The sequence below is a fragment of the Nilaparvata lugens genome, chromosome 10 (genome assembly GCF_014356525.2).
Source record: "Nilaparvata lugens isolate BPH chromosome 10, ASM1435652v1, whole genome shotgun sequence".
Taxonomy (NCBI): Eukaryota; Metazoa; Arthropoda; class Insecta; order Hemiptera; family Delphacidae; genus Nilaparvata; species Nilaparvata lugens.
The window spans coordinates 31254641-31265135 of record NC_052513.1 but is presented as its reverse complement, the minus strand read 5'-3'; the positions used below and the strand labels follow the sequence as shown (position 1 = coordinate 31265135).

The window sequence follows — 10495 nt, the reverse complement described above, 5'->3', positions numbered from 1 at the left end:
TGTAGTATTGAGAAATCAGAACTACAAAATAAAATGCAATCACACCCTCTTTTTCATGACTTATTGACTGGACTTGAGTAACTGTAGACTTTTCAATCAGCCCCCCTGGATCCGCGCCTGCTTACCTCTCGTTATACATTCATCTCAAATATGCGATCGTGTAGGCCTATATTCGTTGTGTGTTTCTGGTCAATTTGGAATAAGAAATGAGAAGGCTTATTCTGATAATAAAATAACGAGAATAGACTATATATTATTAACATTTTTATTCACATATTTTTGTTTCTACAAGAAACAGGATTATTCAACATAAGATATTTTGTAGTACCACTGTAGTCTAATAATATTAAAACCATCAATTATATAACTTATCACATACATCTTAAACATAGTTTTGTAGACATTTCATGTGGTCTTCATGCTTCACAATTTAAGTAAAAAACAACTGGAATGTAACTCGAACAATAGTATAACTGTATAAGAAAGGCGCTAATTTTCTATTATGAAAATAATCATCAAACAAGAAGCTTAATAAGTATTTTACTATCTTGAACTTAGTACAATCACAGAGAAAACACATTTTAATTATTCTTCTTTCTTCTTTGGTACAATATAAACTTGTACAATATTTACTATTTTTAGAGTTTAGTTATATTTTCCATCTTGGAGGGATGTGTCTGAATCAAGGGCATTCTATACAAAATACAGCCACCAAGAATTTGAAATAACAGCAAACTAATATTGAAGCAACTCATTGCAATATTGCATTGTACACTTAAATCTAAGCTAAGGAGTTCTATATAAATATCTCTAATGTTTAAAAAATATAATATGAGATACTTTAATATAAATGAATCCCTGAAATGCATTATTAGGCCAGTTAAAATAAAATAGTCGAATCGGGATAAATACGAATTGGTTCACCAAATAAAATCATCAGGCTTGAATACATCAAAGAAAATCAACAGGCTCTCTCTCCAAAACTTTCCTACACGGGGAGCAACTAATCAAGGTTAGCCATTACTCTTAATTAGCGACGATCCTGGAATAGAAAAAAGCAATCTTGAATTCAAAAATTATTGACATGAGAGTAAAAGGTTTTGAGTTTAGCATCAATCGAAATGTGGATGGAATAAAAATTTATTTTTTGCTCTTATTCATTTTCCTCAAATCATATTACTTATTCAATTACAAATCAATGAACAGAGCGTAGGATATTTTGACTTTTGAGTCACTAGCCTATATTATAAATGCAACATCATAAAGAGTCCTAGATATAATCTTCCTTGGTTAATCCCACTTTTTAATAACGTTCAATTTAATCTAATCTTCAAGTTAGAAATTAATAATTTCTAATCATTTCTCATCGAAAACAACATAAAAAGTCAACTTTTATACGATAAAGGCCTTCTGAGTCACTATTTCGAGTGGGTACTATTCTTTCTTGTGAGTCAATTATTTTTCAAAATGAACCCACATTACTGAAATACCCATGTAATTAGAGAAGTCTTTTGTCACTACTTTTAACTGTTGGCTACTGTTTTAAAGGGAATTAAAGTAGTCTTATGATGCCATTTTCAATTGTACAGTACCCGGTATCATATTTTCCAATGGAAATTAGAGAAGTCTTGACACTATTTTCAATGTTCAGCTACTATAATACGTTTCAATCGAAATTAGAGAAGTCTTTTGATACTATTTTCAATAGTTAATTACTGTTTCAATGAAAATTAGAGGTCACTTTCAATCGTACAGTACCGTACTTTATAATATTGTAATATGTTTCAATGGAGATAAGAGAAGTCTTTATCACTTATTCTAATCCACTTTTATTCAAGGCAGCCACTCGGCATCCCTATCCAGATTCCTGTTGTCGGCACTGACCATCTCCTCAGCCGCCTTATCCTTGTTGCTCTTGAGGGTGTTGTAGAGCTTCTTGGCGCCCTCGGCTGCGAACTCAACGCCGTCGCCCACCTTTTCGCCGGCTTTGCGCACCACGGCGCCAATGTTGGACGGGCTGAACGTGTCGTCGTCGATTGAGATGTTGACAGCGTCGGGAGCCTCGCATTTCGCCTGGTCGATGATCGACAACTCGAACGGGTCCACGCCGAAGTGCGACAGCTTGGAACGCAGCTGAACGGCAAATTGTAGAAAAATCAAATTAGAATGTTTGAAGCGGAAATTTTAAGACGCACATTCAAATTAGAAAGTTTGGGGCGGAATTCAGGGAGGGAAATCGTGAAAAATATTAAAATTAGGAAGTTTGAGGCGGAGTTGATGAAGAAATAGTAGAAAAAAGGTATTAAAATAATTAGAATATACTCGTATATCATACATCATAATGATGTATAAGAATTTTTGAGTTTATTGAAGTTGAAAAATTGATCAACGCTAGAGTAGGTGATGAGTTCAATTTATGTACCGGTAGGCCTACTAGCAAAAGAAGAAAGAAATGTCATTTTTTGCAATTGAAAATTCAATGACTGAAAAATTCACTAGCTGACGATTTTTTCAAGAGTACAAAAATAAATATTAATGGAAACATCAAATAGGCTACCGAATTATTCGGGAAGGCTGTATGCATCTAAATAATACATCCAAAATCCATGACAATTGAAATACGGAATTTTCTAACAGAGCTAACTTATTTGTATGACGACATTTATATTATGAATTTCCTTTTACATTGAATTTACTTTGGTATGAATTTCCATAACACATGAATTTTCAGTTAGAAAATTACTGATTGAAGAAATTTGAAAATGGAGATATGATTTGGAAGAAATGGTAATAAAATATTCAACATATTACAAAATGAAAATAAATAATTATAGTTTTACACAGAAATTAATGCGTATTAAAGTCTTCACTCTTTAGTATTTTCACATAGTTTTCCTTTTGTTCACTGGAGAGCTCTTATACCGTGGTATGTTACAACGAGTTGTGTATTCAACATGGTCGTCTTCAATCCTCCAAAGGTAATGTTGATAACTTAATTATCGGCCCAATTGACTGAGATTCTTGTTCTGACCGAGAGTGCATGTCACCTTCAGAAAAGTATTGCTTCCTCGCTTTTACAATTCACTATTCTATCAGACGTTTCTGATTTGATTCCTGAATAGTCGCTCTTCCCACCATTATTCTTCTGTCTTTTTATCACAAGAGCCAGTCTTTTCTCGTGAAGAACTCTATTGTCATCCCTGTTATATAGTTGTTACAGTCATATATAGACATTTTCTCAAACCTACTTCTTTCAAATCATTCACTTCGTTCTCACATTAGAGTGAATGATTAACAAAATACTGCTCATAGACACTCATAAGTCCAAAAATACCATAAAACCTGTCGTTTTCTGATAAGAGAGCTCCCAACAATAACGTTTTTATCGACTGGAATATGACTATACAATTGAGTAGAATTTTTTCAACAAATGTCATCTTATCCTCGGAATTGTACTATAATCTCCCTTCAAATTTCCTATTCCATAGTATCATCCTGAGACCGAATATTATCCTTCAAAAACAACCATAGGTCTACCGTACATCATATTTGAATATGTACTTTTCCTTATACAGGCCAATCTATCAATAGAATAGAATAAACATTCTCGAGTAACCCTGAACATTTTTGATAAAACATTTCGAAAGTGTACCGTACTTGAAAATGTTCGTTGAATGTTACCTTTCCTTAATTATTTGTTCATCATTTGCGTTTATTGCGTAATTGCGTTGAAAGGTTGAAAAGTCTTTCCAACCCCAATTATTGAGATAATTATTACAGGTATCTTAAGATCATTTTAATAAAAAGATTTACAATTTAATGAAATAATATCTTCTACTGTAGCCTACCTGTTCCAGTTGGTTAGCACTCATTGTCTTTGTTCTTGAGAGAAGAGTGGCTGACTGGCGGTTGGCGAAAGCCAATTTCTGGCATGTGAAAATTCCCGCATAGGAGTCATAGTCTGTATCAAACACTGTATACGACGCTGTACCTGCTACGCCTGTAACAAAAATTATTATTGGAATAAAAGTGAAATATATGATGAAGATGTGAAAAATGAAATTAATAATAATGAAACTGGATGAAAGAAAATAATAATTATTTTTGGATAAAAATAAATTTGATATTAGAAGAAGGACATAATTTCAGGTTCATCAAAAGTAATTAAACTGGATAAAAGAAAATAATAATCATTTTTAAAATAAAAAATTAATTTGATATTGAAAAGAGATATAATTCCAGGTTAATCAAAAATTGTAACGAGTCTTCTTGTGCATTGACTAATTGTATGGTGTTGTCCTTATTTTCTTGGAACACAGATTTTTGGCTATTTCAATTTGAATGATATCAAAACCCAAATAAAAGAGTAGCCTATCTTGAGGAATCAAGAATTGAACGATTCAGTTTTCATAAAAGAAGAGCAATGATGCAACTGATGATATCAAAATTTCTAAACTGTTATCACAACATTTAAAATTCATCCCAGCTTATCAAAACATCATTTTCAGCTTCATCAGGTAATTTTTTAGTAGGCCGATACAGGTAGAGTTGATATTTTGCAATATAAATTCTGAAATCGGTTCAATGTTGCTGATGAATCATCAACCTTCGAGTTCACTAACATCCTATATCGATTTTATATATTTTCAATGACTGCTCAATCATCAATCCTTAAGATTACGTAAAAATTAGTTTTATGATTTCCATTAACATTTTTTTACTCAAAACATACTAAAATTAAAAACGTTTTATGATATTTGTAAGGAGAGCTTACAATGAGTTGCATCCAAAGAATACTGAATAGCTGACAGAACTACGTGTCATAAAGGTGTCTTGAATTTCTAATTTAATGTATTTCCTACACTGATAAACCTAGCTTAGAGGTTATTCTCTTGAATCCTTTTCTATTTTCTTGATTTACTTTTTTTATATTTTTGATCCTACAGAGATCCCACACAATGCCTAAGAAAGCTCTTCTAATAATGGTATCGAAATAAAATCTAGCTCATTTCACAATATTGTAGTAGTATAGTCCATTGATATCTGCTGGGTAGCTCTTGATTATTTTATACTTTTCAACTGCGGTATTATTTTATGTGTAGCTCAATTATTTCAAACCAAAAGACACACAATTTCTTTTCTTTTATCAATAATTTTTGCAGGCTATTCTATTTTCTCACTCTTACTGATAGAAAACTGTGCACTCATTCCAATATTAATAATGAATATTGTTCTAGTATGGTGGGTTAAAATAAATATTAAAAGGGTGATATGATTTCAATTGTACCTATTGCTCCAATATTCTAATGAGTGTTTTTGTGCATACTTATAATATAATTATACTTATTACTATAATATTATAGTGCTGTCCTTATTCCCTTGAAACATCAATTTTTGGCCATTTCGAAAATAATGGGAGTACACCTTGTATTCCCAGCTCTCCCACTTCAAACTGTGGACTTTTTATTTTAAACTTGATTTCTATGAGTCTTTGTATAGGTACTTACTGAGCGGGAACTGCACAACCATCTTGGCGGGCACATCCTTGTGGGGCACATTGATGACTCCGGTGTAGTGGTACTTGTTGTCGACGCTGGCCAATCCCAGCACTGGATGCTCGCTCACTTGCTCCACCTTGTACTGATGCGGCTCCGAAGTCTCAGTGAAGTTGTAGGTCAGGCAACGGCTGCCTGTCGACGTTTTCTGGATCACGTACCATTTGCCTAGCAGCTGTCAACAATTCAACAATATTCAATTTTTTGTCAGTCACTTTCAATTTTAATTCAATAATTTATTCCTCAACCACATTCAGGTTTGATAAGTTGTGGATGCATTTATTTATAATAATTATATCTTTTGGTGAATAATATTTAAATTATGATTTGAATATCAAGGCACGATTCTTGGAGTCACGTCATGCTTAGCAGAGTGATAAGATAAAATATTATTAAACGTCCAATTTATTTTGTCATAAATTTGAATATATGTATCACAGATAAATCATAGAAAACATCTGAATTATCAGCAATCTATCGATATAAAGCGGAATGGCACTGATACATTCACTCTCTCACTCATTCATAATCAGCATAACTAGAAATCTACTGAACCAAATACGTTTAAATTCTGCAAGTATGTTCAGTTGGCACTCTAGAGGCGCACTAATAACGGATTTCGAGAAATGTCAAAAAATATTCCCAAACTTTGCGTTTTCCAGGGGTTTTCAGCGTTTTTTCATCATTTTCAAAAACTAATCGTCAAAAAAACTTCAAATTTGGTGCACAGACTCTGCTGAGGTGCAGAAATGATGTATCTTCTAAACAACCTATTCCATTGAGTCAACACAATCATGATAACACTGATGTTTTTTTAGGATAGATTGTTCACCTCTTGAGCAATCACTTGATAGGAAGACTAATGAGAATCCAACTTCAATATGTAATGGTAAAGATTCAGTTTGCAAGAAAGGAAATATTAGAATTATGCACCTGAACATACAACACTTGAAAAATAAACTTTTAGAATTAGATGTAGTTTTAGATGAAATGAAGCCAGATATCTTGTGTCTGTCAGAACATGGACTGAAATCTTCTGAAATCAATCTTGTCAATATAAGTGGTTACAGCTTAATTACATATTTTTGTAGAGAGTCATATAGAGGAGGTGGGGTATCAATCTTTTTCAAAAATAATAGAAACATTGTATCTAATGTTATAAACTCCCATTTGCTGGAGGATTTTTGTGAAGAAAAGGTTCTTGAAGTTTGTTTGTTATCAATTAAGTTACAGAATGAAGAGATTTATTTATTGTCTTTGTATAGATCACCTTCTTGTGAGGTTAAGCCATTCATAGAAAACTTAGATAAGATACTGTCAAAACTACCCATTAACAGGAACAAAATAATTTTAGGGGATTTTAATATAAATACAGCCGAGGTGACAAATGAGAGCAGTTCACTCAGAGACATGCTACTATCACATAATTTAAGTTTATGCATTCATAGCTTTACTAGAGAAACAATACACTCTGAAACAATTATTGATAATATTGCAACCGATTTGAATGAAGATTTTTATAGGGCTGAAGTTGTAAAAACATATATATCTGATCATCACTCCCAAATAATAGAAATATTTAGCGAGGAAGTTGATAGGTCTCAGGGTAAACCCCAAACACCCTTCACGTATTTCAGAGATTATAATGAACATAATGTAAATGCTTTTCATGAACTACTGAAAAAAGAATCTTGGGATGATGTATATCGGTCTTGTAATGTTGATGAAATGTATGAATCATTCTTAAAAATATTAACCTCTCACAAAAATCAGGCTTTCCCGCTAAAAAGAAAGAAAATGGATGAATAATGATGTAAAAAGAGCTAGGGAGGAATATAGAGATGCTGCTCTTTTCTATAGGCAATACAAAACTAATACTCTCAAAAACTTATTAAAACAAAAAAAACAACAATACAAGAACATTTTAAACACATGCAAAACACAATTCATCACTAGGCAAATATCACATTCAGACAACTTAAGTAAGACTACATGGAATATTATAAATAATGAGGTGGGTAATAGAGCTAATAATAGAAGAAGTAAATCTATAATCAAAATCAAAACAGAGGATTCAGAAGTTGAAGACCCAGTGAAAATAGCCAACGTCTTCAATGATCATTATGTATCTGTGGCTGAAAAAATACGGAAAGGCAGGGGAAAGCAGAGGTTTGAATATTGTAGGAACACATCAACTAATTCATTAAATTCAATATACTTGACATCAGTATCCGCAGATGAGATTCTGCAGGTTATAAGAACACTCAAAAACAAAAAGTCAGAAGGTCATGATGGACTCTCTAACTGGTTGGTAAAGAAATGTGACACTTTTATTTGTACACCTCTTGCCTTTATCATAAACAAATCTTTCGAGGTGGGTGTATTCCCAAGAAACTTGAAGATTGTGAAAGTTATTCCACTGTTTAAAAGTAAGGAGAGGGATAACATAGAGAACTATAGACCTGTGTCAATTATATCCACATTCTCAAAAATATTTGAAAAAGTATTAGAGAATAGAATAGTGTCTTTCTTTAATAAGTACAAACTTCTTAGTGTTGACCAGCATGGGTTCATAAAAGGAAAATCCACAGAAACAGCAGTTGTTACCTTTGTGAATAGAATTATTGATAATTTAGATAAGAAGAAACATTCAGCAGCCACTTTTGTTGACCTCAGCAAGGCATTTGATACAGTTGAACTTACAATTCTACTAAATAAATTAGAAAATATTGGCGTTAGAGGGCTTGCACTGAAATTACTTGCGTCATACTTACTTAACAGAGTACAATATGTTGAAATAAAAAACAGCAATGGCAATTTTAAATCTAAGTTAAGAGAAGTCAAATTTGGAGTCCCCCAAGGATCGGTGCTAGGTCCGCTTCTTTTTAACATCTACATAAATGATATAAAGGGCAGTGGATTAGGAGCTGATATTACTTTATATGCGGATGACACTAGCATCCTAAATGCTGAGAATGACTGTGAGCGGCTGGAGTTGAATGCTTATGTATCAGTCAATAAAATTTGTCAGTGGTTCAACAGCATCAATCTGCATCTTAATGTTAGTAAAACTGTTAGAATGACCTTTTCAAATAGTGTATGTTGTATTGGTTTATTGCTGGATGATGAGTTCGTTTCAGAGGTTGAAGTGTGTAAATTTTTAGGTATTCATCTGGATTCTAGTCTTAACTGGCAATCTCATGTGGATCATACTTGTTCTAAACTAAGTTCAGTGATTTTTATTTTAAGAACACTATCCCGCTATTGTACTTTCAATATACTTAAATGCATATATTTTGCTTTATTTGAATGTCATCTGAGATATGGAGTAACAGTTTGGGGCAATTCTTCTGAAAGAAATGTAAGAAAAATATTCACTTTACAAAAAAAAGCCATTAGATGTATGTGTAAACTGACGAGATATCAGTCCTGCCGAGATTATTTTAAAATTGAAAGTATTCTCACATTTCCATCTTTGTTCATATATAAGACTATCCTTAGCACCGTTGATAATAATTTGACGTTTGCCATATCTGTAATGTACAGTTTTTATGCAATAAAATATTTATTTATTTATTGGAGGAGTTTTGGAGAATTGTCAAAGATCCGCCCAAAATCGGCGGTTTTTGAGCGTTTTACTAGCATTTTCTCAGTAGATTTTTCAAGAACTGATTAAGATAAAATGTTCAAATATGGTATAGAAGTCCAGATAGGATCAAGAAATTTTGTCTTGAGAGGACTTCAGGATACGCAGAAAATACTGCGTTTTCTTAGTGTTCCCAGCGTTTTTCTTGCGTTTTCACAGATTTTACAAGAACTAATTGAGTGTTCAAATTTGGCACAGAAGTTCAGCTAGGGTCTAGGAATTGAAAATTACGCCAAAGACACGACCAAGATGAGCGGTTTAAACCTGTTTGAACCTTCTTTAAAATCTTATCTAGTTTAAAAACCTGGACCGGTAAAGTGTATTTAGTTTTTGACCCTTATCTGGTGAAATAATTTCATTCATTCAAAGGCTGACTCGTTTATTTATCTATGTGTTGGATATTGATAAAGGAAAAAACATTTTTGTTTAACATACCCTGTCCATTTTGAAATTGTTCATGGGTTCGACAACAGGACAGGATCCAAGGTGGTAGGAGTGGGCATCAGTGACGTCATACAAGTAGAAACAAAAGATGACTGCCATCACCAGGGCACAAGAATTGGCTAGACTCATTTTCAGTTGTTTTGTTGATACCCTGGAACAGATAAGAAAATTGTCGATTAATATGCATTCATATAGAAGTCATCTATAATATAATAAAGGGAAGAATAGGCTTATACACGTACGGGATAGGAGTTACACGAATGACGCATCATCACGTCTCAACTACTAAACCGATTAATTTGATATTTTGCATGTAGATTCTTAATTTACCGAGGATAGTAATAGGCCTATTTCAAATTCTTCAAGATTTCAGTACGTCAAGTTTTCAGTTTGTCAAATTTTTAGTGAGAGCCTTGCGGAGTAAGGGTTACCTACTAGTATGAAATAAATATCATAAAAATAAAAATCCAAGTACCCTTTTTAAAATTGTTTTTCCTCAACATTTTTCGGATATGATGCCATTATCAAGTGGTACACACTGTAGTGGTACACTACCAGTGAGGGTATAATTATGATACACTTGATAATGGCATTATCATTTCCGAAAAATGTTGTGAAAAAACAATTTTAAATGATAATGCCATTATCAAGTGTATCATATACCCTCACTGGTAGTGTACCACTACAGTGTGTACCACTTGATAATGATATCATAGCCAAAAAATGTTGTAAAAACAATTTTAAAAAGGATACTAAGATTTTTATTTTTATTTCTATTTAAGAGTAGCCCTAACGAAAAATGAAAAATATTATCATATGAATGTTAATATATTTGTACTGCTCTATCAAG

At 32.7% G+C, this 10495-nt stretch overlaps 1 protein-coding gene across 2 annotated transcripts in view; it reads right to left on the bottom strand.

Annotated features, from left to right (window-relative positions):
• Positions 1–244: 244 nt before the first annotated feature.
• LOC111053421 (apolipoprotein D) overlaps positions 245–10495 on the bottom strand; it is an 18896-nt gene continuing 8645 nt past the window's right edge. The window contains exons 2-6 of one of the 2 annotated variants that reach the window (XM_022340315.2): positions 9637–9796; positions 5508–5730; positions 3849–4000; positions 1885–2133; positions 245–1042 (exon numbers count right to left, since the gene is read on the bottom strand). In XM_022340315.2, coding sequence (XP_022196007.2) covers positions 1031–1042; positions 1885–2133; positions 3849–4000; positions 5508–5730; positions 9637–9774 — 774 coding nt within the window. In that variant the 5' untranslated portion in view covers positions 9775–9796 and the 3' untranslated portion in view covers positions 245–1030. Of the gene's footprint in view, positions 2134–3848; positions 4001–5507; positions 5731–9636; positions 9797–10495 lie in introns of both variants that reach the window. The other variant, XM_022340314.2, reaches the window with a different exon arrangement.